Source organism: Pelodiscus sinensis, chromosome 3, assembly GCF_049634645.1.
Source record: "Pelodiscus sinensis isolate JC-2024 chromosome 3, ASM4963464v1, whole genome shotgun sequence".
Classification (NCBI taxonomy): Eukaryota; Metazoa; Chordata; order Testudines; family Trionychidae; genus Pelodiscus; species Pelodiscus sinensis.
This window is the reverse complement of record NC_134713.1, coordinates 189626653-189654394: the sequence shown is the minus strand read 5'-3', so window position 1 is coordinate 189654394 and position 27742 is coordinate 189626653. Positions and strand designations below refer to the sequence as shown.

General features: G+C 40.3%; 2 protein-coding genes across 9 annotated transcripts in view; one reads left to right on the top strand and one right to left on the bottom strand.

Annotated features, from left to right (window-relative positions):
• The window catches only part of SLX4IP (SLX4 interacting protein), a 125920-nt gene extending 119456 nt beyond the window's left edge, over positions 1-6464 (top strand). For 6 of the 8 annotated variants that reach the window (XM_075925665.1, XM_075925663.1, XM_075925666.1 and 3 more), the window contains 2 exons: positions 2969-3081; positions 4574-6464. In XM_075925665.1, coding sequence (XP_075781780.1) covers positions 2969-3081; positions 4574-5372 — 912 coding nt within the window. In that variant the 3' untranslated portion in view covers positions 5373-6464. The remainder of the gene's footprint in view (positions 1-2968; positions 3082-4573) is intronic. The other 2 variants (XM_075925664.1, XM_075925661.1) reach the window with 1 other exon arrangement.
• Positions 6465-12761: 6297 nt separating this feature from the next.
• The window catches only part of JAG1 (jagged canonical Notch ligand 1), a 35457-nt gene continuing 20476 nt past the window's right edge, over positions 12762-27742 (bottom strand). Inside the window, exons 6-26 of the mRNA XM_075925658.1 lie at positions 25855-25985; positions 25474-25593; positions 24873-24986; positions 24212-24325; positions 23315-23428; positions 22857-22903; positions 22249-22422; positions 21683-21833; positions 21209-21373; positions 20642-20755; positions 19797-19910; positions 19588-19701; positions 19348-19464; positions 18835-18862; positions 18634-18719; positions 17639-17752; positions 17335-17444; positions 17019-17252; positions 16604-16735; positions 15769-15919; positions 12762-14702 (exon numbers count right to left, since the gene is read on the bottom strand). Coding sequence (XP_075781773.1) covers positions 14245-14702; positions 15769-15919; positions 16604-16735; positions 17019-17252; positions 17335-17444; positions 17639-17752; positions 18634-18719; positions 18835-18862; positions 19348-19464; positions 19588-19701; positions 19797-19910; positions 20642-20755; positions 21209-21373; positions 21683-21833; positions 22249-22422; positions 22857-22903; positions 23315-23428; positions 24212-24325; positions 24873-24986; positions 25474-25593; positions 25855-25985 — 2902 coding nt within the window. The 3' untranslated portion in view covers positions 12762-14244. The remainder of the gene's footprint in view (positions 14703-15768; positions 15920-16603; positions 16736-17018; positions 17253-17334; positions 17445-17638; positions 17753-18633; positions 18720-18834; positions 18863-19347; positions 19465-19587; positions 19702-19796; positions 19911-20641; positions 20756-21208; positions 21374-21682; positions 21834-22248; positions 22423-22856; positions 22904-23314; positions 23429-24211; positions 24326-24872; positions 24987-25473; positions 25594-25854; positions 25986-27742) is intronic.

Below are 27742 nucleotides of genomic sequence, written 5' to 3'. Positions count from 1 at the left end.
GAGTTTAGTTTACTCCTAATAGCAAAAGGATCTCTAGTTCCCACAGAGTCATTCAGAGACTGACTCATACTCCTTATGTTAATTGTTCAGCTCTCAAAATACAGCTCTTACAGGGTGTGGCTCCAAGGGGAACATCTACTGTACTTATAGGGCATGTTCAGAAGTGTTTCACATATAAATCATTTTGTTTTTTTATTTTTAATGCCTTAACCCTTTTTTGTCAGTTTTTATGGGAGAAGCATTTGAAAACAAAATAAAAAAGATGGTATAATAATCTATCAGGATTTCACCTCTTAACTTTTAACTCCAAACCAGGCTCAGGTCACAAGCAAAATGATATTTGTTGTCTCCATGTCTGTCTGGGACCTTTTATTCTCATTCCAAAAGCACCATATAGTCCAGGGAAGTATCAATCTCTCTATATGAGGATCCAGGTAAGAGCTGAGGTTCATTGGCTTACATATTGAATATATGCAGCACCTGTCTTCAGTCTTCCTTTGTCTGCTTTATACTCTCAGGTTTCTAAGTACTACTTTTCACCTGCTATTTACTGTCTTCTCAGAAGCACCTTTTGGTCACATCACAGTTGTCCCCTTTTTAGCAATCTCAGCATAGAAGTGAATGAGCTTGACATTGTACTAGCTCTGCAGCCTAATACTTCTAGGGCAGAGTGGAAGGAAGCACATTAGTGGACCAAGCCTGAAAAACCATTACTACTATGCAGGCTCTCTTAGGCCTCAGTTAGAGTATTGTGTCCAGTTCTGGGCACCAGATTTCAAGAAGGATGTGGAGAAATTGGAAAAGGTCCAGAGAAGAACAACAAGAATGATTAAAGGTCTAGAGAATATGACCTATGAAGGAAGATTGAAAGAATTGGGCTTGTTTAGTTTGGAAAGGAGAAGACTGAGAAGGGACATGATAGCAGTTTTCAGGTATCTAAAAGGGTGTCTCGAGAAGAAGGGAGAAAAATTGTTCTCCTTAGCCTCTGTGGATAAGAAAAGAAGCAATGGGCTTAAACTGCAGCAAGGGAGGTTTAGGTTGGACATTAGGAAAAACTTCCTAACTGTCAAGGTGGTTAAACATTGGAATAAGTTGCCTAGGAAGGTTGTGGAATCTCCATCTCTGGAGATATTTAAGAGCAGGTTAGATAGACATCTATCAGGGATGTTCTAGATGGTACTGGGTCCTGCCATGAGGACAAGAGACTGGACTCAATGACCTCTCGAGGTCCCTTCTAATTCTGGTGTTCTATGATTTATATTCCTTGGCTGAATAGGCCTTTAGTCTCTCCAGGATTGCTATCCAGAAATTGAGTGAGGTTCATTGGTCTATGTTATGCAGGGTGTCAGACTGAATGATTAGGAAAGTTACCCCTTGCCTTAAAATCTATGGATCTGTGACATTTACTTAAAAAAAAATAAAAGCCAAACCAACTTGGCTTCACACACACACCCTTGCAGGGCTCACTCCCTGATAATTCACAGCATTGTGAGAATGCATTACATCAAATGGGGGAAAGAGTTGGGACAGGTATTTATGATTCATGTTCAAACAATTTGGGTTTCATTTTGAGATTGAAATTTTGTCTGTATTTGCCTGCACTGACTTTGTGTGTGCATTATTACAAACATGCATGGAGAGTAGGTGCACATGTCTGCCTCCAGATGGCTTAGTGAAACTATTAATGCACACAGAATTGTTGATAGAATTATATATGAAAATCAGGCTCATAACATCTGCCCTTTATGTTTTAACTATCCAAATGGCCAAATTTCTTATCCCACCCTTCCTCTCCTCTCCACTCACAAAACAGGAAACTGTTTCCACTGAGTCATTTCACTGGGGAGGGAGGTGAGGTTTGGCCCCCTCCCAAAGAACAAACAGGGCTAGTCCCCCAGAGTCATTAGGTTCCCAAGTTATGTCACAGGCGCTGGTAATGTACACATTGGCCTTCTGCCTCTAAAGTCCCTCTTGGCTTTTCCTCAACTCTTGCTGGCTGGCTGCATAACTGCCCCTTCAAGGCTCACAGTGCAGGGGGCAAAGTAAGACCCACAGTCTTCCAATCTGTAGAGAGTTGCCCCACAGAAGTTATTTAACTAGATTAGGTAGGAACAGTTCTGCAACAGAGACAATCCCCCCCATCCCAATGCCATTTTTCTTCTTCCTCACCACATTACTCTGCCAAAGTTTTTATCCCTTCTGTACACAGCCTCAAAAGTTTACACTGATGTAAAGTGTCTGGGAGTGAGGTCAGCAAAAAGCCTAACTCTCTTTAAAATTGGTTCATTGTGAGAGGAAATGCTCACAGCTCGAGGAGAAGAGCGTTTCCCTTTCTTTTTCCCCATCTCCAAATTATATAAAACCATGGTACTGCTGTTAGTTGAGACCAAAAAGAATCCGCCTGTGGTCTGAGAGTGGCCAACCACGTCAAGCCCTCATCATCAAAATGTTTGTATTAAAAGTTTTAACCCTTACCTACTTAAATTGAGTAAGTAATACTCTGCATTTTTTTAGCAAATAGGGAAAATTATGGGAATTCTTCAGAGAATAAGGGTATAGACCACTGCGCCACTCAGTCTCTTCAGAAAAAAACTGACAAACACACTGTCTGCAACAGAGATTCCTGGCATTTGTCAAAGTTTGAGCCACAAAGATGTCAGATATTTGCCAATGGTTTCCTCACATGGTTTGGAATCTACATCCTTTACATTACATTCTTGTTTGTTTGTGGTATATTTTAACATATGAAATATGTGTCGTGGGAGCCTGAGAGGGGAGCAAACTAACTATAGATATTCAAATATTCAAAGATTAATAATTTTATTCTAAATAAATAAATTACTTCTTGAGGCTGTTTAGATTAAAAATAATAAAGAACATCTGTAAGTTGTGGCATTAGCAACGGAGTTTTATTTTCAGTAATTGCAGCTTAATGGCTCACATTTTAAATGTATGTTTTCTTTTGGAGCAGAAAGAAAAGCTTTCTAGTGAGACCTCCGAATATTTTGCCGAATCTACTGAAAATAAAAAATGTGAAATTCCAGTGAGTCAACAGATAAAGCAAGATATCTTGCAAAAGATGTACGTCTACCTCTTTTTTCTATTTTAAAGATATTAAATATATGATTTAACAATGAGTAATGGAATCTGGCATAGACAGTGAAATGTCAAGTAATGTGCACCTTTTTCTTTATATATAGGGTTACTGTAGGCTAGTAAACATAGGCAACTGACTGTGAATAAGCATATACAAACACTCATTGGAATTTTATAGGATACCAGATATAGCCATTACAACCCATTTATATCCCTCATAGCAGTAGTCAGAACCAGCACGTTTCCTCTAAAGAAAATTGAGCCAAAACAAATATGCACGATGTTTGAATCTGGTGGAAAACATTTTTTTTAAAGATTCTTACCCACCCCCAATGTGTGAGTCTGCAGTTTATAGGGCTGGAAAGAATGGCCCAGCTTTTTGGCTGTAGGTGCAGAAGATGTGCACAGTGCAACTGGACAGAGAAGAGGGTTGGGGGCAAAAGCTTATTTAAGCCTAAATTGTGCTCCCCCAATCAGTGGTCAGCTGTGTGCCAGATTAGTCCCTTGGTGCAAGTTACAGAAGCCAATGGTCCTAAAGAGTTATTACAGCCCCCGGGGATCAGTGCTTTACATGAGTCCTGGCAACACCCCAATTAGCTCTAGTTACATCCCCTGTGCTAGCAGCAGAGAGGGGACTAGGATGTGAGAATCACTATGCTGGTTCAACATCACTGGAAGATTTCCCCTTTCGGAACTGATTCTCCCAAGGCAACAGAACCGCAGAAAGCAGTTTCAGGGAGGGAGAATCTGTGCTGAGACCTTATACTTTAAACCCTACATATGCAGCCCATGTACTTCTGCATCACATTAATCTTCTAGCCTCTGTGAAGTTCAGATTTGTGTGTAACATGTACAGTTGAACAGTGTTTATATGCTGACACTCCATCAAGTCTCTTGTAATTCCTTTTTCCTTTAATACCTTTGAGAATATCATCCACTTACATTACACCAAAGTCCTTCTCCAGATAAATATGCTTGATATCAACTGGGGGGAGTCATTACATTTTAGTAATACTTTGAAATGTACCAGGCGAAATTCCAGAGAAACGTTCTAAATTAGATTAGAAACTGACTTCTCCTCTTTCTCTGCATATATGTCTCTGGTTTGAAACCATATAGGCACATTTTGGAGCACTTCTTTATCTAGCCAGTTTGGGGAGGAATCCAATATACTTAGGTAGTATTAACCCTTCACATCTGTAATGAATCTAGTTCTGCCTGTTAGAATAAAATTTGACCTTCTTCACAGCTTACTCATTAATAAATAAGATTCCCCTACTGCTGTGGAAAATCAGATGGATAGTGTGTGATACTTACAATCCACACTAGACAGACATTATTGTCAAGATGATCTACTGGAGAGCTTTTCCCAAATTCAGGATGGGGTTGCCCTAGTTGTCTTTCAGAATTTTTAAAAAGGGCTGTAAAAAGCAGTAATCATTTTTATTATTAAAATCAAAATACTTTTTCATTACAGTGTGGAAAGGACAAAAACAAGGAATGGTAACATGAACAAACCTCAAACCAACAAGGGCGCAATGCAAGTGTATCTTGACTCAAAGGAACATCAAGCTTCTTCCAATCATCTGTCTGAAGTAAAATTTAGGAGTATAGGACAACCAAAGGATTGCATAAGTACAGCTGAGAGCAACTCAGAGCTTCCTGTCTTTGAACTGGAAAATCATGTTAATCAGAGACAGCCAGATGATGCTAGCAGCCAGCAAAAACTTCACTTTGCAGAGTGGTTAAAGATGAGACTTCTAAGCAGTAACCCTCCATGTAGCTGTGAGTCAGCACCGCCAGATCCAAAAGAAAATCGAACAGTGACTAAAACACAGAATCAACAAAAGAGTTGTGGTTCCGAAGACGAGTTAGACCATTGCAAGAAAGTATCTTCTGAACAGGGCCATTTAATCCCCAGAGATGCAGAAAGGAAAAAGAGCAACTCTGATTGTTTAGAACCATCTCTGAAGGAGGAATCCCTACTGAATCCCAAGTTATTTTCTAAGCAAGACTTGGCAAAAAGCATGTCTGATGAGGAGTCACTTACTTTGGGAAAAATTCCCCCAAGACCTGTTTTCATAAAAAATAATATACCAGTAATACAAACAAACCAAAATGAGGCAGCCACAACCACTGAAGAATTATCTCTAATGCCTCTATCCTCTTATTTAAAATCTGACTCCAAACCTTCAGAAAAACTTATCCAAAAAAGAAAAAAAGAGGGGGAAGATGGGCCTAGAAAGTTGAAACTACGAAGGTTTAAGAAGTCCTGATGTATTATCCTACCAAGGTGAAATCAGTTATGCAAATAGACTTGTATTCAATTGGCAGACATATTATGGTGAGTTTTTAGGAAGCAATTCAGAATAGAGAGACGTGATCTACATGCAGAATATTAAATGTAGTGTCTGTGTTGCCATACTTTCTAATGATTAAACTGGGTCATTAAATGCCTTAATCATTTGGAGATTCAACAATAGCACACTTGATTTTTGCCTGTCTGTATTAAGATATTTAAATATTTAGGAAAACAAGGATGTAGTGTTATACAATGAATGAATATGCCATACGTAAAATAGTAACATTTAAAGCTAGACATTCTTTAGGGTTGTGTTTTGTTACTACTAATAAATCAGCATCTGGAGATCTGATGACATTAAAAAGCTAAAGAAACTTCCACTTTTGTCAGTTAACTGGTATAGATGTTCTATTTTTCTGCAGAGTGCATACTACTAAATTCAACATTTTATTAATTGGTACAAGCTCATCATTTAGACTTTTAGAAGAGAAAATACTTGGTTAATTCTTCTGGTCTTTGAAATTTTGTAAAGCAAATAAATATTAACAAAAAAGTACCCTAGTGTAATGTTCTCATCTAAAATATTTTCAAGTAACACTTTAGCCATATTAAAACTATTGAGTGTGGCAGTCATTTAAGGCCTGATTTTTTGATCAGAGACTCAGTATAAATGCGCACAGCTATACAAGCGCTAGCTATATACACAGGAGATAAAATTTTCACATGCATATTCCATTGAGAGAAATGAACCTTCATGTGCAGGAGTTATGGTTGGAGAAGGTGCATGCATAGTTGTGTACATTTGTAAGCGCATGCACAAACATTAAAAATCAGAAATGATTTGTGCTTGAGGGCCACTTTTTAAAGCTTCCTTCGGGGTATTTGGGTTTGAGCCAAATCTATAGTATATTTGACTGTTATCGCTATGACACTGGGGTTTGTTCCTAATATCACATCTTTTTAATGTTACTTTTATTAGCTGTGTACCTCATTTCATGTGCCAATTAACTCATTATTTCACTGTCCTTTTCCTAAAATGGTTATAATAAAATTGCAAGAAATTTCATTTTTGATCAGTCTTAAAATCAATATGACCAATGAAATGTCTTCTGCTTGGCCCAGAGCTTGCTACTATGAGTGTCCCCATGTATTTCAATTGGAGTATATGTGGCTTCAAGCATTGCACTTAATAGTAAGTGTTGGCAGGTTGGGCCTTAAATGATAAGTCATCTTAACAGTTGAACGTAAGACACTGTCAACTTGAACAGAACTTTTGTACCCACAGTTATTACAAGTAACCCTTCTGATTACTATGAACATGAAAGAGTAAAAAAGAGAGACATTTTCTCTTCTTTTTTTTCCCAGTTTGGTGACTTTGTGAATATGACAGCACTTTTGAATAGTCCATTTCATAGCATGCCTGTTGATGCTCACTTTTCCCCAGTCTATGCAAAGGGACATTTATGAGTAACAGGAGCAGCAAAGCTGAAAGTGAAGCGGTATCCAACAGAAGTTTACATACGGGAAGAATGGACATTTTTAGTGTCATCCTCTCCCCCTCCCCCGATCATTTTAGACATCAGGAGGGAAACAGAAAACATTTACATATTTATTAACTGATTTAAAAGCTATATCCAGGTATTATTCAAAAGGTGTTGTGTCATTAAACTGATAAGAGAAATACTCAATTAACAGTGATGTATTAAAGTATCAGTACAAGTAGTTTAGATAAGTATATTGTTGCATGCATAGTCTAACTGAATTAGTTTAATAGTACAGAGACTGAGACAAGGAAAGGATATGAGTATGTGTTGCACTTCTCAGTTTCCATTCTTTCTAATTGCCTGGATCCTTTTTTGCTGAGAGCTTTCCAATACATTCTAGGTTGTAAAATAATTAGGGTGTTACCTACAGGAGAGGTTCTGATGATAATCCGTTAACATGAATTGACTTGAGTATGGAAAATCACTTGAATTTCTTACCAGTTTATCCCTGTCTGGTTCATCATGTCTCTGCAATCTCATTGACTACAGCTATAATACATACTAACATGTTTGAGAAAGAGGGTCTCAAATTTCTGTTTATTATATTTTCTTAATGCTTTAAAGCTTTCTTTCACAGAAGAGGAAAAAAATAGTTGATTAATTGAAGCAGTTCTAAAACGGAAAATCTGACTGAATACTAGGGATGTAAAATCCTGTTTAAAATGCTAACCGATTAAACGGTATGTATAACCGGTTAACTGGCCTGCCGCACCACAGGCAGGGGGCCATTGGAGTAGCCCCCAGTGCAGTACAGTGGGCCCAACCATGCTGGAGCAGCTCCCCACTCTGCCGTGTTGTGGCATAATGGCCCTGGCCGGGCTGGTACCAGTAACCCCAGTAAGCATGCCAGTAAAGCACTGTTTACCAGGTAACCAGTTAACTGGTTCCTCCTTTATATTACTACTGCACACAGTATGTATGTCATCATGTATTATTATTAAGTCTATATTACAGTTCAAGGTTAAATTACATTTTCAGTTGAAAGATTCCCTTGAATTTAGTTTTCATCTTAATTGAATAAGATAGAATGCATTTACATCTAAAGCTGTTATTCAGACAAGAAATTATCCAGTGGTGAGACTTTTCAAAGTACAGTACCTTGGTACTGTATACTCCCCGATTGCTCCTAGACCTTCAGCTTGCACTGCTTTGCATAATGACCATTTTTAATCCATGTAAGACAGACCACCATGAAAGTTTCACTTACGTATGTATGGGCTGACCTTGCTGAAGATGTTCCTACTTCTGTGACCATCAGGTTGGATTATTGCCAGACACTCTTGTTATGGTTGCCCTTCTGATCTTGGCTATCCTTGGTCTTTAAGGCTGTTCTGATGCACTGTCCAACCACATATAACTCATTGACAAAAAGTTATCATCCAAGACCATGTTGGTCGATGGTGTTGTCCAATGGCTTAAGCTAGGGTTAGGAACAAAAAAATGTAAGAAATGTTTTTGATGGTCAGTGGATTGTGAGCTAGCAGTTTGGATTATTGGGACCCCCATCTTCCAGAAAATTTGCTTCAGAACATGATCACTATACTTCCAGACAAAAGTAATATTAAGGATTTGGTTCTATTCTGAAGCGATGATGAAGTAGTTTGCATGAAATAATAATTTGTGACATGGGGGCATACTTTTTTTTTTCTTTTTTTTTTTCTTTTTTTTTAAGTGGAACTTAAAACCAGTGAGAACTGAAAAAGCTGACGGGCATAATTTGCTAGAAATTCTACTGCCAGCACAGCTGGCAGATGTCTGTCCAGAGAGGTCCAGGGAAAGGTTAACGCTGTGAGAAACTGACTGGTCAACTCCAGGAAATGCAAAAATCTTGCTTAAAAATATGCATTTGCTGTAAAGAATGAGACCTCCTTGCCTTAAAAAAAAGCATTACCCACTAAATTTAAACTGCTGTGATTTCTTGAATACACACATAATTGAAACAGTTCTTTCAAAGCTGGGTAAGCTGTAATGTCTGAAAACTGTCAGACTTTTTGTGTTAACGTTAAAGCTGTTAAAATATTAAACTTAGTAAATGTCTTAAATCAAAGGCTGGTTTGGCCTTTACAAGTTTTATATATGAAGAGAAAGCTGTTAAAATCTGTTCACTTTGGGCTAATGTTAATCTGCAGAAATATTACACAGTGATCAGAGGGCTTATCATAGGAGTAATAAATCATGTGCTTGTTCTGGTTAGTCTGCATGTCAGAAGTCACATTTGTGTCTCAAAGATCAGACTATGTATTTGTATGTGTTTATGATTGTACAGCACCCATTTCAGCTGTTGTTCTTGGCTCGGTAACTGCAAAAAAAACGCACCACTTATTTTGTTTCCACCAAAAAAAGAACAGAATCAGCAGAAAACTCAGTTCTGCTAAGGAAACTTGTGCTCAAGTGAGTTGTGCAAAGTAAACTGCCCTGTAAGATTGACTCCTCAGGTAAGTTGCCTTCCTATTAAGAAATCTGTAGGTCGGTTATGAGAGTTGAATGCTATGAAGATTAATAGCTGCAGCTCATGGATTTTGAATGGTGTGAGAGACAGCCAGTTGGAGTGGTTGGTTTGTTTTTTGTTTCTAGGGGAAGTTGGGCTGAAGTAAGCATAGTATATAAAAGGAGAGTTTTTTGGTACTGATCAGAAAGTGCTTTACAGAGGACAAAGATGTGTTTTTCCATTAACGTAGGAGTAAAATGACTTGCCCGAGGCAAAGAGCAATTCATTGTTAGAACTGGGAATTGAATCCAGTCCAGTACAGGCTATAGTTGACTCTGCACTCTGTCAAGTGCCTTTAAGCCTTCAGGGGCTTGACCCATTTATTTGGTGGACCTCCAGAATTCTGGTCAAAGCCAGTCAATCTGTGTTTTTTCCCAGAGAAAAGTTGAACACCTCATTGGACTCCCAACCCACTCCCCCATTAGGAAATTGCTTTTGGAGACCAAAGGCTTTGGGCACTTCCTAATTTGAAAAAATCTTAGTGGGGTGGTAGACTGTAATGAAGGTCATGGTGTCAAAGTCTCCCATGACCAAGATTGAGAACGAATAGGAAGTAAAGATTCTATTCCATCACCCTCAGTGACATTCTAATGTGGGATAGTCCTGTTCCATCTTCAGAGGGAGAAAGGGGCAGATGTGGAAGAGCTTTGCTCATGGGATGGAAACCAGCCCTTACTCATCTACATGAGATTTTCCAGGCTCTATAGTATTGCTAAAACAAGCTTTAGGCCAAGTCCCAGAGAGGTAGAGTAGGAGTTAAGTGAGCATCATAGCAAGAGGTATAAGCAGCTGCAAGCTTTCTTGAGGTTGCAGTGAGGGGCAGCTGTGCTGACCATGGCTATCCAGAGGCAGAAGTGAACAACTTGGGCCTTAATGCATCAACTTGCTAATTAGTCTGGCCAGAGTAGGTAACTAACACACCAGGGACCTCCAACACTTAGAGGGCTTGATTGGGCAGCAGGTGAGATGCTGTGACACTATTGCCAAGGAGAAGGGGGCAGTTAGCCTTGAGTGGCTCTGGTCAGAGGGTTGCTTCCTGATCAAATGGCAGCTTTTGCCATGCATATAAAAGCATGTGCTGCTAGTACTCTACAGCAAAAGGAAGGTAAGTAGCAACCCACTGGTTCTGTTCACCAGCTGCCATTCAGCCTATTTAGAATTGCTGTGCAGTAACATTTCTGGAAGTTTACATGTATCTTATACAATTGCCATAAACAGTAGGGGAGTTGCTCCCCCAAGAAAGTACCTTTCCACACCCCTTGGAGCCAAGACTATCTTAAATCTTTAATTCTAATATGTTGAAAGGTTTTATAAATACTTGCTTCTACATAAGCTGGACAGTATTTTCCACATTAAGGTGCAGTGACTTCACCATATTTGCTGCAAGTTTAAACAAACCTGTTTGAAAGATCCAGCTAGTTGTAACTACAGTTCTGCTGATTAGAAGCAGGAGAAATTTTAACTGTGTAAAGTAATTTTAACTGTGTAAAGTTTGTATTTTAAAAAGTAGTTCAGGCAGCAGACTTGTTCCAGTTCTGAGCTGAGTAGCCATAAACATACCCACCCCTGTAGCAGGAAGTTGTTCCTGACCATACTGGGCAAGGAAGATGCCTACAGTAAAGTGGCAGAGCAACTTCCACAAAAATAAATGTGCACCTTAGTTTTGTCACATGAAAGTCTTAAGCTTCTCTATTTCTATTTTTAAAAGAGCTAAGACCAGCTTCCAGTGTGCTGGCTGTTTTGAATTCACCAGTGTGGATTTTACAGCGGCCACTTTGTCAATGAAAATGCAATGCAAGATTTCTCCATGATAACCTCCAAGAACTCGGTTACCTGGATACAAAGAAGTATCAACTCAGAGCTAGTACCACATATACCTAAGTCTAGTCTTTACAATTAGAGACTGAAAACAGGGTCCTCATAGCAAACTCCACCTAGGCAGTAAAAATTACTAGTTATATAAAAGGTTTCATAAAATTCAGAGCAGAGCCCTGACTGACACTAGCTTGAACCTATAGAGGCAGCCATTAAATGGAGGATATGAGACTAGCATAAGATGAACCTATTAAACTGTTAGCATTTTGCATTAAAGGAGAGTGAGGTTTAGACTGCTATTCTTAGTCACACCAGGAGTCAACCAACAAGCCTACTCACATGAGGCCTAACATTTAATTTTAGTTGCTTAGTAAAGCAAAGTCACTGGCTTATCTTTGGTCCCAACTCTTCAGTGATACTGCTTTGCAACAAGATGGCCAACCCTATTAGGATTTGGCTACCTGAAGAAAGCCATTCCTACATAAAACTATTTACCGAGTTTTAGACTGCTGGGCAAGAGAGTTAACACTGTTTAAGGGGAACTGGCAAGTGGAAGTAGGACAAAGACAATGCCACAGGCATTAAACATTCACCGCTTTAAGTACTACTCTATAGTTCAACTTAGAGGTTCATTCAGTAAACTGTCAATTCTCTGGTGGTACAATAAGTTAGTTGTGGCATATGATGAAGACTACCGCACTTTCAAGTTGCTTTTACAACAAGCCGGAGTTTACTTGAATGGCAGGAAAGTTGTAGTTTGAATTATCTAAACAGAGTAAGTTGACTGGTGTCAGTGTTTCCAATTATAGGATCTCACACAAGGCATTTCTAACCCTTTTAACAATAGAACCTCAATTCCTGTACTGAATTTTCATATCTGAGAAGGTCTCTTTAGAAAAATGAGCTTGGTTCTGCACTTAGACCCAGTCTGCACTGGTGTAACTAGCAAAAGGGTCAGAAAGTCTCAGATCTTTGCACTGAGCATGACTACACAGGGAAAGGACAAATCAGACTGACAATTGAAGTTTCACACTGTAAATATGGTCTTATCAGATACCCCTCTAACTGCTACACCAACACAAAAATACAAGGAACTCTGAGTGGTTTAGAACTGGAGGAACTCTACCATCAATGGAGCCAGTCCAGTAGGAGTAACAAGCAGGGCTGCTGCCTTTAAGGATGCAATGCAATCACTGCCCAGAGCTACACAAGTAATTTTTCAGAGAGCAGTTACTTCAAGAATAGCTGTCATGCTTTGCAAGCCACTTGCTGGAAGTGAAGGAAAAATATTTTCCTGAACAGCTTTGAATCTGGCTGAGCTATTCCATAGCCCACATGAGGTGAGTTTGTGGTGCATGAAAGCTTACACCACACTATTTAAGTAGCCTACCCCGATTTAAAGCTCACTGAAAGCCATTGGGAATCTTTCTATACACACCTATGGCTAATGTACCTTGGGATCAGGGGACAAAGCTAGCTGCAAGGGCCTCACTGAAGCTTAATAACCTCCACGCTGTTTTAAGTTTTCATACAAAACGTTTAATAAATATTACCTTTTTAAGATTTATTGCCAGAAAAAAACACAAAGATGCATTTTCATGTTTGTATAACACTAATATCACAAGGTATCTTCATGATCTCAATGGTTAACCAATGAGACTGGGTTTATAAGCCTTTTTGATCTTAACACTGTAATAGCACTTTGATTTCCTCACTTAAGGCGGGCAGTGTAATCTATGGCAAATCTACACAGTGATCTTACTGGACATTCTACTGTTCAAGTATTCATTGACTAGCTTATTAGAATACTCCCTAAATGCAGTAGATTACAAAAAAATCAAATCTACAAGTGGTTCAGTATTACAATATTCATGGTGAAAAAAATCAGAATTTACAAAATAAGATTGCTGTGCTTCCAACTTCACTCGCTAATTTGATATTTTAATTACATGCGACCACTCACATTTCATCTACATCACGTTATAGCTCATTTTTGTTCCCTTAAACTGCTTTGTAGCAGACTGCCTGTCACTCTTTCAAGTCTAAAGCAGCAAAAAAAATTCTAATCTAAACTGCCTCAGTCAGTACTTACAAATAGTCTTAAAGTGATACTATGGAAGGTGTTTCAAACATTTGACATTGTACAAAACACAGTATCAAGGCATGAAAGCCCGTCCTATTGTTAAAAATAAACTATTTTTAGAACACCTTAGTTTTGGCATATAGGCAACATGTAACAAGAAAATAAATTCAAAATAAAGAAGCCACAAGCTTACAATGCTATCAAAAACCTTCAACTCTAAACATACATATAAATAAAAAGGAATGATATTTAAGGCTCTTGATTATTAAGTTAATAAATCAAATATACACAGTGATTAATAAAAAAGAATTATTTACATATCTATACAAACTTCTACTTAACACATTTTCCTCTTTAAATTCTTCATTCATCAGCAACTGCTGATATCAAGCCCTGTCCCACCCCCAACAAAAATACAATAAAAAAATAAATTAACTTATTTTTGATAGTTGCTGTGGTTCTGAGCTGCAAAGGCACTTTCAAATACAGAACTAGTTGTACGTCACCATAAAACCAATATACAAAAAACTCAAGATTCAATAAATATAAATAAAATGTATTTTCTAATGTATAAGTCAGGACACATCTGGCAAAAAAGTTGACACTGAAGAGGAGCTAATAAAGCTATGCAATACCTTATGAAACATTTCCATGATATATCAGCTACAGCTGAATTTACATTAGGGCACTTTTGACTAGTTTTGCATAGATGTGAAATGCAGCACTTGGTATTCCAGCCAACCACAGCAACTATCATTGCCAGTGTAAGCCAGCTTGTCAAAACTTAAATTAACACAGGGATTCTAAGTAAATAATAGCCTTAGACTCAAATATTACACAACAGTTTAAGAACTACAAGCTCTGAGTGCCTTTATAATGGTATCTAAAGGCTCTGCATGGCAGCACCTGCTGTCTGCTATACAATGTATTCCATCCGATTTAGGCTTTGTGCACTCTCCAAGTCTCTGTTGTCTTGTTTATTTGTCCAGTTCGGGTGTTTTGTCGGAGTGCTATTGGGTGGCTTTTCATCTCTGTCTACCAGTGTATATGCTGGCTGTTTGACAAAGCGGCTCTTCTGCTGGTGTTTGTCCATGTCGTCTTCCTCCACTTCTGAATTGTGTGTCCTTATTTTGGCGATTTTGGAGTTCTTGTTTTCATAGTCTTTGATGGGGACCGTGTTTGCACCATGTTTCTCAATCGGGTTCTTGATCTGATTCAGCTGCTCCCTCACATTGTTGGTGGTGTTGTCATCCGAGGCAGTGTGAGAGTGGCTGCTCTGCTTTCTGCGTTTCCGAATGCACCAGTAAAAGGCCGTTACCAGGCAACAGATCCAAGCCACAGTTAAAACGGAGCTCAGTAATGGCACCAAGAAATCTGGAAGACAGATATGAGATCAATTAACCTCACCAGTAAAGTATTTCAGTTGAATTTCTGCTCCAACTCTCCAAAAGAACACTTGATAAGCCCTTTTTAATCGAGATAATGGCGTGGGGACAGTGTTTAAAAAAGAAGAGTTACTAGAGCAAGTGCTAAATTCATCAAGAACATCAGATTTTTGAAAGCTTCAGTGGGTAGCCACATTAGTCTAACTAGGAAAACTTAACACACAACCTTAGACTAGCAAAACATGTATAGTAGACTGCTGATAATCCGGAACCTATGGGACCTAGGTGGTGCTGGATTATCAGATATGCTAGACTGTCAGGAGGTACTATAAGATGGTTATACACACACACACACACACACACACACTATACAATGTATACAAAGTGTTCTTAACCCTTTTTATTGTACATACTGTATACAGTATACTGTAATGTTTTAGTTTTTTAAGCCTTTTACCTTTTGCGCTCAGGTCAGCTGCTGCCGCTGTTACCTTGTGACTCTTTTTGCCAAAGCTCACTCAACTAGGCTCTTGCTATTTTGATGCTGCACTATCAAGAGTGCCGGACTATTGGAGTCTTACTGTAGATGGTATCATGAGCTTTCATGGACATAACTCACTTCTGCTTACAAGCTTGTGTACCATAAAGTGGGACTGTCCACTAGGATCTTTACGGACTACCCAATTTATTTCATGTGGAGCAGTTACAATCATGAGATAGCAACACTTATCACTCTCAAGCCAGTAAATGTCACTGGTATTTTTTTCTCCCCTCTTAGTGCAGGCCATTTGAGGGCAAGAGTGAAAGGGTCAAAAGATGACTTTCTGGCATTGGAGGAAAGTCAAGACTCCTTTAGAACTGTTTGCCACAAATACTTGAATCTTGGCCTTCTCTTGGTTGGGGATTGAAGTATCCCAACTTACATGAAAATTAGATGAAAATTAAATGGTTTGAAATACTTGCCATACTAAACAAATACAAGTTGTACTGTAAAGTGAAACTGGCAACTGCCTCTTTACAAGAGGTGAATTTTTTACTCAATTTAAAACACTTACCAGTTTTATTCTTAATTGGTCGTCGCTGAACCCGGACTTCTGCAACTGCAGCAATCAGCGTATTGTTTCCATCACGCTTACTAACAAGGTCAATAATTTTGTCAGTAATTTCTTTCACAGGGTTTTCATCCTTTCCTATATCTTCGGCAGACTAGGACAAAAAGGAGCAGAGTTAATATCAGATACCAAAACATGCATAACCAACCATCAAACAAGCCTCTGCAGTCACTTGAGTGTTTTCCAGAAAAGTTTCAAAGCCAGTTCACCTGGGGCAGAGATCGATCAGGGAACATAAGCCTTTATCTTGTTCCAAAACATGAACAAGTGACTAGGATGACTTCACTAGAATAGGGATGTTAAATTTAGATTAATTGGATAATCGAATAGTCGATGCAATTTGATCGAGTAGTCGATTAGTTAAGGGCACTTCTGCCTTTGAAGTGCAGGATCAGTCCTAAGGCTGTTGCTACACTTCAGAGGCGAAAGCACTGCCAGGAGCACAGGCCCCGCAGGGGACTCAAGCAGTCCCCGCTGGCCCCATGCTCCCCGGAATGGTTCAAAGTGGCAGCACCAGATGGAGCCCAGGATCAGTAGAGGGAATTCCCAGCTGACCCCGGGCTCCATGCAGTGCTGCTGCTTTGAAGCACCCCTTCCTCTCCCCTCTTGCTAGCAGCTTTCAAGCACATTGTTACATCTACAGCTATGATACCCCACCCACACTCAAAATTTCACTTTAAGCCAGGGGAAAAGCTGATAAAGCCCAGCATGATAGTTTCTTAAACCCATGTGGTTCCACATAACCTTTTAATACAAAGACAGTATCAGAAGTACTTACAATAGCAACGTGGATTTCATTGTGGGCTAAGTGAGATGGCTCACAGGTAATGTAGATGGAATATTCAACAGAAACATTCTTCAAAATATTCAGATTCCTCAAGTCACTGCAGATGTGCTCTGTGGTAAGACCCTGAAATACAAGAGTCAAGAGCAAGTGAGAATATGGACTTGGAGTGCCAAGTAACACCTTCCAAAAGCAATGTATCCAGCAAGCAGGAATTAGCCGAGACACTTAGGGTGGCAGATCTGAAATCTGTGTTAACAGGGCAGGGATCAGTATCTATCCTCTGCAGATTTCCATGGAAAGGAAGTGCTCCACCCGTCTCACTTACACAGATCAAGTCAGTTTTGTGCAGTACCACAAGGCATCTTGCTTTCAGTACTTTGAATATTTATGTTTGTAAGTTACTTACTGAGGCCATCAGCTCTTTGTTGAAGGTGAAAGTGATGTTGGCACAATTGTCCTGGTAGTAAGAATCCAAATTACATTTGGTCTTTATTGGTTGTTGGTTTGAAGGCCAGCATACCCCCACTCCAGAACAGGGACGTGTAAAGCAGTGGTCATCCTTAATAGGGACACAGGTGTGGCCAGCTGGACACTCGTGACCTTTGCCATGTATCAAACAAGGTCTAGGACCACACCAAACCTAGAAGGAGAATTAATTTTTATAGCACAGCTGTTTGCTATAGCACTGAAAACAATGCAATCCAGAAACAGTGAAAGTGTACCTTAGAGCATGCAACTTTTCCATTCCAACACTGACAGGTATTGCAGTCATCATCCCATTTAGCTCCATCAGGCATCACTCGCCCATTGCTAATACAAGGCCTTCCTGTAACTGAGAATGGAAATTGAACACACTTAGGGGGTTTTGAAAAGTCAAGACCTGATCCCATTGAATTTTCTAATTCCTGTTCCCAACAACTAATATTTATAAACTTTTACATGATAAACTTGCACCTTCCACCATGAATAGAAAAAGGGCAAGTAAACTGGATCTGGTTACAGATACTATTAGTCTGCCTGGAATACCTTCTTGGCATCTTGGGCCACTGCGACCAGGTGGGCATATGCAACGGTACCCATTAATTTCATCCACGCATGTAGCTCCAAAGGCACAGGGTGATGACTGACATTCATTGATATCTATGGAAAGAGGGAAGTCATTTTTACACACAATTATACATACACATGTGTATGGAAGACAGCTGGAGTGGAAGTCTAATTTTCCCCACAATTCCCAGGGAGCTAGATTCGGATCTTCATTACTCCAGTTCTGTTCTGGAATAATTCCTCCAAAGTCACTTGCATTACACTGGATTGACACTGTTTGACACTGTTCTAACGAAGATCAGAACCTGGCCCTGCCTGGCTACTTTATGCTCTCCCAGGACAAGGACACTTTGTTGCAAACAAAACTGGCTCACTTCTCTCCAACACAGTTCAGATTAGCCCATATACTAAATACTTTGCCCAACAACTTCAAACCCCTTCCAGTTTTATTACTGCTATGAATAATTCCATTTCCATGGCTAGGTTATTAAAAATGTCTTTCCTGTAATTTAATAATTACAGGTAAGTACACATACCACCTCAGGGTCCGTAGGTGGATTATTAATTGACAAATATTTTAACTGGCATGCTTCTTCCTCAAACAGAAAACTACAGCATAAATCCGTTTCACTAGGAAGACCATGCTGAAGGGCAAACTCTTCTGCTGAACCAAGACATCCTTGGAAGTATTAGGCATATACTTAACCCAACAGGTTTTCAAAAGGAATTTCTCACTCATCAGAAGATCATAAAGAGAGCTGTGCGCAGATACAGAATTTGTATCTATTCAAGCTACAAAAATGGTCTGTAGTTATAAAGCAGATCTGTGTATTTGCAGGGTTCAAATCATAGAGGCCAGATATAGGCAAGTGTAGCAGCAGGACTGATTTGCAGAGGAGAGTTACACTTCTGGTTGTGCAGCGTATTTTAAATAAGCATTAATCACATCAGCAAGAAATCAGAGTAACACTCACTTATCCTGCAGTCTGGACCAGCAAAGCCTGGAGCACATTCACAACGGTACCAGTTGTCTCCATCAACACAAGTTCCACTGTTGTAACTAAAAGAGTCAGGACAAAAGTACACAAATTACTAGGAGGAATAGAAACAAATCTACAGCTGAATGCAAGAAGGTGCTTAACAGGAAAGACCGCAACCCAATTCATACAACTTACCACGGATGAGGACTGCAATCATTTGTATCTGCAAAGACACAAAAGAGACATTAGTATTAAAGCATAATAGAGTTGCCATCAATAAAGAGGCGCTAAATTTCCTCTTTGTCAGTTGTCAGTTTAACTTTCACAGAACTACATGGAGTTTGTTAAATTAATTCCAGGCTCCCACCACAAGATTTGTTAGCTATGCTGTGGAACACATGTACACAGGAAGAAATCCTTGTAAAGAATCTAACAGGAAGAAAGGAGTGGAAGCAGACAGGGCTGCTGGTAGAAAAAGAATGCAGGAGAAAACAAGCCAACATCTGTCTCCACTTAGCTCATTTGCAACTTTCTCATGCCCAGGTCAAGGCTCTATCATAGAATGTCATTAAAAACAAAGATTCAGGTGATGCTAAAGCCTACATCAAACAGCTCTCCCTTCTGGTTTCAATCTCCAATCTCAGAGGGCAACAGGATGAGCCAATGTTCTCATCAGGCAACACTTTGGAAGAGCTCTGAGAGACTTACTCTGAGTGCAAGTCGGTCCTTCCCAGCCCTCTTTGCAGACACATGTAAACGAATCCCCACTGACTACACAGGTACCACCATTATGACAGGGATTTGGCAAGCAGCTGCTGTTTCTCGCTGCAACAGAAAAGAGATTTGATAAGGATTTCAAAGCCATCCACGGAGGTGCAGAGAAAGGGAGGACAGAGTCCCAGCTTGAGAGCTCCATATGCTCCCCAGAGGTTACAAAAGCACCGTTACCTATATTACAAGTGGCTCCTTCCCATCCTGCAGGGCACATGCATTTGAAAGTGTCCCCCTCATCATAGCACGTCCCTCCGTTATTGCATGTAGCCTCGTCGCACTGGCTGTCACCTAGGAAGACCAAACCAGCCTTAGCTTCCGTGCACTCGTAAGGCAGCACAGCCAGTTTACCACAGATGAAAGACTTGCTGGAGGCAAAGACTTACGGGAGTGGCAAGTTTTTCCTTTCCATCCATTTTTACATTCACAGAAGAAGTCGTTGACCAAGTCTCGGCACGTCCCCCCATTGTGGCAAGGGTTTTTACTGCAGTCATTAATATCTGGAAATATTAAGAGAGAAACTGAGCAGGAAGAGCACAGCATCTTCAAAGCTATTTCATGCTTGACAGAGGCATGTTCTAGCCCTGGATTTGGTCCCAAATCTCAGGCAAGGATTATCCGGTTACTATCGCGGATTTATTATGCTTGCTCCATACTGCATCCTCCCTGCTCCTTTCATTTCATGTCACTACACCTTTCTCTGGTTCCCTATAATAAAAGCCACCAGAGCAACTGAAAGAAAAAAGGCCTATTACCCTAATTACACTGTTTGGCTGTTAGTCAAAGGCGAACAGTTCTTCGCAGCCTCAGTCTGCTGCCAAGACACGCAAAGCGCAAGCGCCACATGCAGATTACACTGTTTTGCTATTCTAGCAAGTGTGTTTATCTACACTAGTGTTTTCTGGTGGAGATCGTCTAGAGGGTTAGAGTCCCGGAGCCAAGTTCTATTCTGCACTTTGCTGCTAACATGGGCAAGCCCTTTGTGATTCAGTCCTACCATGACTTCATCCCTATTCATGCCTGCCTACTTCACAAGCATGTAACGAAGCTCTAAAAGTATTTTAACGGCCCCAACCCAAAGAAAGGTTTCCCATTGACTTCAGCGGGATTGGAAATCATGCCTGCAGACTGTAGGTGGTCACTGCCCATTAAAAAGACAGCATGTCCCAAGTCTCTTCCCCATTTCTGCCTCAGGGTTGTCAGCCTTTAGTTGGAGTAGAGTTGAACTTACTTGTTTCACAGTAAATTCCTTCCCATCCATCGCTACAAATACACTTGTAGGAGTTGATGCCATCAATGCAAGTGCCACCATTTTTACATGGATTGCTTTCACAGTCATTGATATCTGAACAAATTGGAGAAACTGAGTAAGTACAATTACTGGCGACTATGTAATTAAGCTTTGCCAGAGGAAACTGCACCCACCACTTTCTAGAACACCATTTGCTGATAACGTTACAAGAAACAACAAACAGCCAGTACAAGCTCCCCTCAATAATATTTTTCAAGTGTATGTTCCTTTAGAACAGAGCTTTTAAAGGCAACCTATAAAATCTTAAGGTGAAATCTGCTATTAAACACCTCAGACCTCGTAAGCCTATGGTTCAAGGTTAGAGGGTGTGTTATACCCATCCTCCCCAAACGTTCAGGGAATTCCAAACTGCCTCACCCCAAAGCAACATGCCTAGTTCCAGCATTTGCTGTGGTAAACCAAACTCTTTCGTGGTCTCAGAGGCTGGGAAGGAGTCATTTGTGAAAGGCAGATTCAAGATCAGATCACACGTCTTTGAGCTCTTACTTTCATGGCAGTAGGTGCCGGTGAAGCCTTTGTTGCATTCACAGGTGAATTTTCCACCTGCTTGGCTCTTGCACTTTCCATGGGGACCACAGACATTTGAAGAAATATAACGAACCCCTTCAGGTGTGCTGTTAGAAGCCACGGCCACTGTACAGCTGTCAATTACTGCAGAAAAACAACAGGAAGTGCTCAATCACATCTATCAAGTTACTGAGCAAGCTGGCTTCTCATCTTCATGTTACTACCCATGTTTTACTTCCAGAGCTTAAGTGAACTTCACAGTAGTTTTTAAAGAATGTATCTTTCATACAAGTATTGACAAAGTGCCATATTCAGCTCTGGCGTACAAGGAACAGCTTCACTGAATTCAGTGTCACTACAAACCACTTGCTCCATGGCAGAATTTGGCCTGCTGAGCCTCCTTTTGGGAGAGGAGTTGGAAGGGTTTGAACATGCACTCGTGTTATCACGTACCTTCACAAGGAGTAGTGCGACAGTGATCTTTCAGGTGTGAGCAGTTCTTTCCCTCGTAATCTTCAGGACAGGTACAGAAGTAATCAGTGTTAAGATTGAAACACTGGGCACCGTTCTGGCATGGATTGGGCTCACAATAATCTATGTCCAACTGTAATGGTGGGAAAAGGGGTGGGGAGACAGTGGAACAAAGGTTGTATTATTACTCTTGTCAGAGCAACAGGCAGCAGACACTGTGGAATCTGACCTTTTTATCTGCTCCCTCTATTAACTGTACATAATGCACAGAGTACAGTTATACATGCAGCAATTCCAACAGACAGCACTCTGATACTAAGCAGCCCCCGAAGGTTAACAGTGAGCATGCAACAAAACTTGACACGCGAACACTTGCAATCCGTTTAAAAGAATCTTCAGCAGCCATGAATTTTTCACAAGCACTTCCTTGGCAGACAGCTATACGACTACAGCATGGTTCACTGGATACAAGGCATTCGGTGTGTGCCGACAGAGAAAGGGCTGGTAGGAACTCCGTTATCTAGGGCTTTCATTTCAGCCAGGCTCACCTGACAGAGGTTTCCTGAGAAACCAGCAGGACACAGACAGTGGAATCCATTTATTTCATCCTGACAGTGTCCCCCATTCAAGCAAGGGTTGCTTGCACATTCATTGATATCTTTCTCACAGTGATCTCCTGCATAGCCAGGCGGACAGATACATCGATAGCCATTAACCAAGTCCTGTGGAAGAATATGCAAGCTTAAATTTAGTGGGGTTTTTATTTTTAATTAAAGTGGCCCAAACTATATCCCCCCTAACAAGCAACACTATCACAGAAAGCCTTCGTGCAGATTAAACATGGCAAGAACATGTTTCTCAGGATAACACATTAATCCTAAATTTAAAGTGGAAGAGACATTTCCTGTGCATGTTTACTGCAAAGTCACTGGTGGTGAAAAAAAGAGGTGTCAGATTTATGTAGCCCCGCTGCTCTACTCCCCTAAAAAAAGTACATGCACACACCATACCGAGCCAAATCCGCAACGTGACTTCCCTCCAGCCACGTTCCTATGTAGACATGCGGATGTACAGCTGTGTACAGCTCTGTACTTTTCCTGCATCATTTGCTCTGGTTTCAACATTTAATAGGCCTGCTAAAAAACCAACAACTCACCCGGCAGGATCCTCCATTCTGACATTGTCCAAGACAATCATTAATATCTGCAATAAAATTAGCACACATTTAGAAGGTGGCCCACATTTACTCTAGATAGGAGTTCAAATGTCTCAAACTCTGGCTAGATAAACCTTTTGTCAAATTTCCTGCATGCCTTCCTTGTGATAAGGTTATTCTAATGGGTGGGGACAGTCAGCAATTCTCCTAGTACAGTTAGTGAAACTTCACATCATTGTTTTAGTTACCTTATCAGACTATAGCCATGTTATAGACTAATGAGTTTGATAAAATTGTGTATTTTCATTCCAGACAAGCTACTCCCTTTCTGAAGGGATCACTGGCTATAAAACTGACTGCTTGACGTTTAAAGCCAAGTTCAATTCAGTGGACTGTACAGTAACTTTCTCTATCGAGCTCCTTGATCTACTAAAAGCTGAATGTCCATAGAGACTTACTTATATCACAATTCTGGCCACTCCAGCCAGCAATGCAGTCACAATAGTAGCTGCCAATCAGGTTCCTGCAGGAGTTGGCATTGACACAAGGTTTGCCTTCGCATTCATTCGCATCTGAAAGACAAAATGTTGAGCTGTAGGTAGAGTCGGAAGGGGAACAAAATCTAAGTCTTGTTTTCATAGCAATCAGGAATTCAAAGTTTAAGAGCTTCTAACATACAGAGTGGATTAGGGAGACTTAAAGTGGAATAAAAGGCAATCAAACATTAGTCTCTGAAGTACCTTTTGATTTCTCTAATTACAGCATTAGCTACACTAATTAATTTACAGTTATTCAGCTACTTATTAGGAAAACTTGAAAAAATAAAGGAAAAACAAAAGACAGCAGAGATTCAATCAAGCATTTCAGAGGAGCACTGGGATTAGGCTGTTGCATAAAGAATGTGGATGGCTCATTCTTCATGATATCATCCACATTTTGGAACACAGCTGTGAACTCCTGCAGCGTCAACTCCTCCGGACCAAGAAGAGATGTAGCAACTTTCCCACAAAGCCAGAGGGAAAAGGAGGAGGGGGCAGACAAAAGTAGTTATGGTTTATCTGCAAATACCTACATAAGGCTTTGTTAGCCTACATGTGATCGTTTTTCCTGCAATTACCAGTGTGCTCAACAATCAAGTGACCCAAGGAAGCCATTCTGAGTTTAGCATGGCCAGTTCTGAAATACACCTGTCTACACAGGCTGAACTAAGCATCTGAGCAAGCCTGTTGTCAGATGGACACTGGCTTACAGTTAACACACGTCCTAAGTGTTCATAGCCTCAGAGCTGCTAATAGTGCAGTTTCTCCAGTAGCAGTTTTGTAAAAAAGCCTAAAATAGAGCAAGTCAATATTTACCTAGCTGGCATGTTTTCCCAGTCCACTGAGGCGGGCAAATACACTTGAACCCATCAACCAGATCCTGGCAAGTTCCTCCATGACCACAGGGATTTGGAGAACAATCATCAATATCTGCAAATAAAGGGCAGGCAGGGGAGGGAGAAACTTAGCTTTGTTACAAGGTACCACAGCTATGGCAACTCATTCATAGAATTCATCTGCAGCGGCCACCATGATCTGTCCAGGAGGGAGGAGCGCATGCTTCCCCTGACATTTCTGGCCTTATTCTCAGTTAGATGAAGACACATTTCATTTTCATCAGAGCCACATGACGAGGCCTAGTGTAAATGAAAGCCAGGCCTGTTCTATTGATCTTATTGTAGGCTTTAGAGGCAAAGTTTTGGCAAGCTGGTAAAATAGTAATTAGCTGTCTTAAACACCATGCAGTGTGCATCTCAAGACAGTTTGTTCCACTTATTTCCCTGAATTAATCAAAAGCCTCACTAACAGCAATACAACTGGTATTAAACCAAAGCAAAAATTGCAAGAGGTATTAAACTTCATGAAAGACAGGTTTGTTTCCTGGACAAATGCAGTGGCTGCGAGCAAGTTCTGTAATGGTTTAGGAAGAAAACCTTACTGCAGTAAGAGGTTTTTAAATTCCTAAAGAGTAACTTACTAAGAGTACACGTTGGTCCAGCCCAGCCAGGCATGCACACGCACTCAAATCCAGTAGAGGTTTCTAAGCAGCTTCCTCCATTGTGACAAGGATCAGAAAGGCAGGCGTGTTCCGCTGCAAACACAATCACGTCAGCTTTGGGACAGCCCAATACAATTACCAGTCCCCACCACCGGAGCGCTTTGCCACTCCCTTCGCAGACTACCATGCCTGGACCACCAACACAAGACCCCACTGTATCATCTTCTCATTAGCACCCTATGGTTCTACACAGATCATCTCCTTCCTGTTTAATGCTTTCATGCTAAGCTGACCTGGTCAACATACCGTGACTTATCTCTGCTTGAATTAAAGCCAAGTTAGCGCTCCTACCAATTGCAGCACTCCCTAACAAGCCAGCTACAGAAATCAGCACAAATTAGACTGAGTCTGATTAAGGAGATACCAGTCATTCACCACGGAGTAACTGAGCCTCAAACTTCAGATCTCTTTTGCCAACATTAGTAACAGTATCAAAGAGCTCAACCAGATAAGTGGTACAAAATAGCCTCTAAATGCAAAAGGATGGGTAAATGCTAGCTTGCCGTGTCAAAGCACTTACCGATTTCACAGTTCTGCCCCGAGTAACCCTCAGGGCAGGAACACTGATATTTGTCAGGCCCGGTGTTGCTGCAGGTACCACCATTCAAACAAGGCGGGTGAGTCCCACAGTAGTTAAGATCTGTAAGAAGATGACCACCAGAATACAAAGCTTAAACAAGACACTTTTGCCATTACTCTAGATACTTTATAGAATGTATCTACGCACAAAAGCAGGACAGGATAGTGGAAAGTTAAGTGTGCGTTAAAGCTAACCTCCCATGCTTGGCAGAAACACAAAAGGACAAAACCCACCAAGTTTCTGGATGCTTTCTCTTGACAATAAGTCCCACCGCATTAAAATTCAAGTTTTTACACTTGGCTATCTACAAGATTAGCATACCTTTATCACAGAGCTGACCACCCCAGTTGGTTTCACAGAGGCATTGCCATGGTTCAATGCAAGTGCCATGGACACATCCTGGGTGCGGAATGCACTTATCACAGTACTGGCCTTGCCATCCGTACTGACACCTTAATAAAAACAGAGCAGGGAAAACAAAACTTGAAATTACTTGCGGAGAGTACAAGCAACTGCCGAACTCCAAGGTTCGGAGAAAGACTGGGGAAGGGGGGCTAACGGGGGTGGGAGAGAGCCATTCAAGGTTTGTTTCATGGTTTCTTGTAAACAAACATTTTAGCCGTTTTGCCAAGGTCTCTAAAGCCGGCCTGCTCACAAAAGAATAACTGTTCTGGGAGAAACAGCATGGGGCCATTCATCACAATACTACTCTATTCGGAGGCTCATACAGAGGCAAAGAGGGTGGGTGTGCGCAACAAATCAATCTCTGGACTTTGACAGAATGGATTATACATTAAAAAAGTCAACAGAGACAATGGTGATCTGGAGAGCCTCGGGAATACGAGGTTCCAGGCATTCAAGCTACCGCGTGCAGGAAGAAAAACTAAGCCATAAACACCATCTCAGAGCCCACTGCAAGGCAGTTAAAGCACTAAGCAAGTAATCTAAACCACATAGGAAGTTACCTTTAGTCTGTGGTAGAAACCTTTTATAGAAGTTGCGTAACATGCAGGGTGATGGGCTATTTTTAAATTCCCATCATTTAGTGTCTGACTAGATTTTTTTTTTAAATAGTGTAGACACAAGCTCTGAAATACTTGGAAAAGGAGGTTTTTTGGGATCGCTCTGCAGCCACGTCTAAACTAGTTTTATCTATTATCTAGATTATAGAAATATAAATTAAACAATTACTACTAATCTTTACCAAGATACAGAGATTAGCTTGATTTAAAAAAGTAGAAAAGTATTTCCTGTGCAAAAGAAAAATTCCTGTGTTCGTTCCCTTTAAATGTGAACATACTTAAATCAGACTTTTAATGTGAAGTCAAGGGTCTACTAAAGTAATGTATTTATTTCATGGATGGGCCCTTGCAGTAAGTGATTAGCAGCAACCATTATTCAGTAAGCCATCACTAAATTATGAAAATAAACCTTGTTGCAACAATCAGGTAGGCTTTCAATTTTTTTTTTTTTTAAAAAAGCTGTTGTCTGACCAGTAAATCCATCTCGTGGGAAAAGCTAGAGGGCTCTATCTGATGGCTCATCACCCATAGCTAATTGTAACTTCAACTCCCCCTTCTAAAAGTCTTCCTAGTTTTTTCCATAGCTATTTCAACAGCTGTCTGTTCAAAGTGCACGTGAACCACCTGAGGTTTTTATGTATACAACAAATAAGCATTAGTCCAACTTGCAATATTTTCTGTGTGCAAAGCAACCAAAATTGGGGTGAAGAAGGACTTCCCCTCCCCCCCAACAATTCATAAAAAAAATCTTCCTATTTACAGGAAGGGAGAAAGGTACAAGAGCAGCAAAGTTAAGATCTGAACCTGCAAGATTCCATTGAATTCAATGCTGTTCACACGCATGCAACTTTAAATATTTGCAAGATAGCACCTTAGTTTTATAAACATTTGTATCCTTTAGACTGTCACTCCCTTCCAGGAAATTACAGAAGCAAGTCATTTAAAATCTTTTAACTAAAGCAAAAGTAAAGAAATTTGAGATCTGGCTACCATTCCAAAGCCAACAAAGGCAGCTACTAAAGGGCTTCGGGAATCTATTAATTCCAGAAGATAAATTCATTAAATTATTCCCATTTAAGAATATGCAGTGAGCAGTTTCTCATGAGAAATATGAAGTGCTTTTGCTTGTATAATGATTCATAAGTTTGGGTTTGCTGGCAGTTCTGTGTTGAAAGGATTGACTCCTA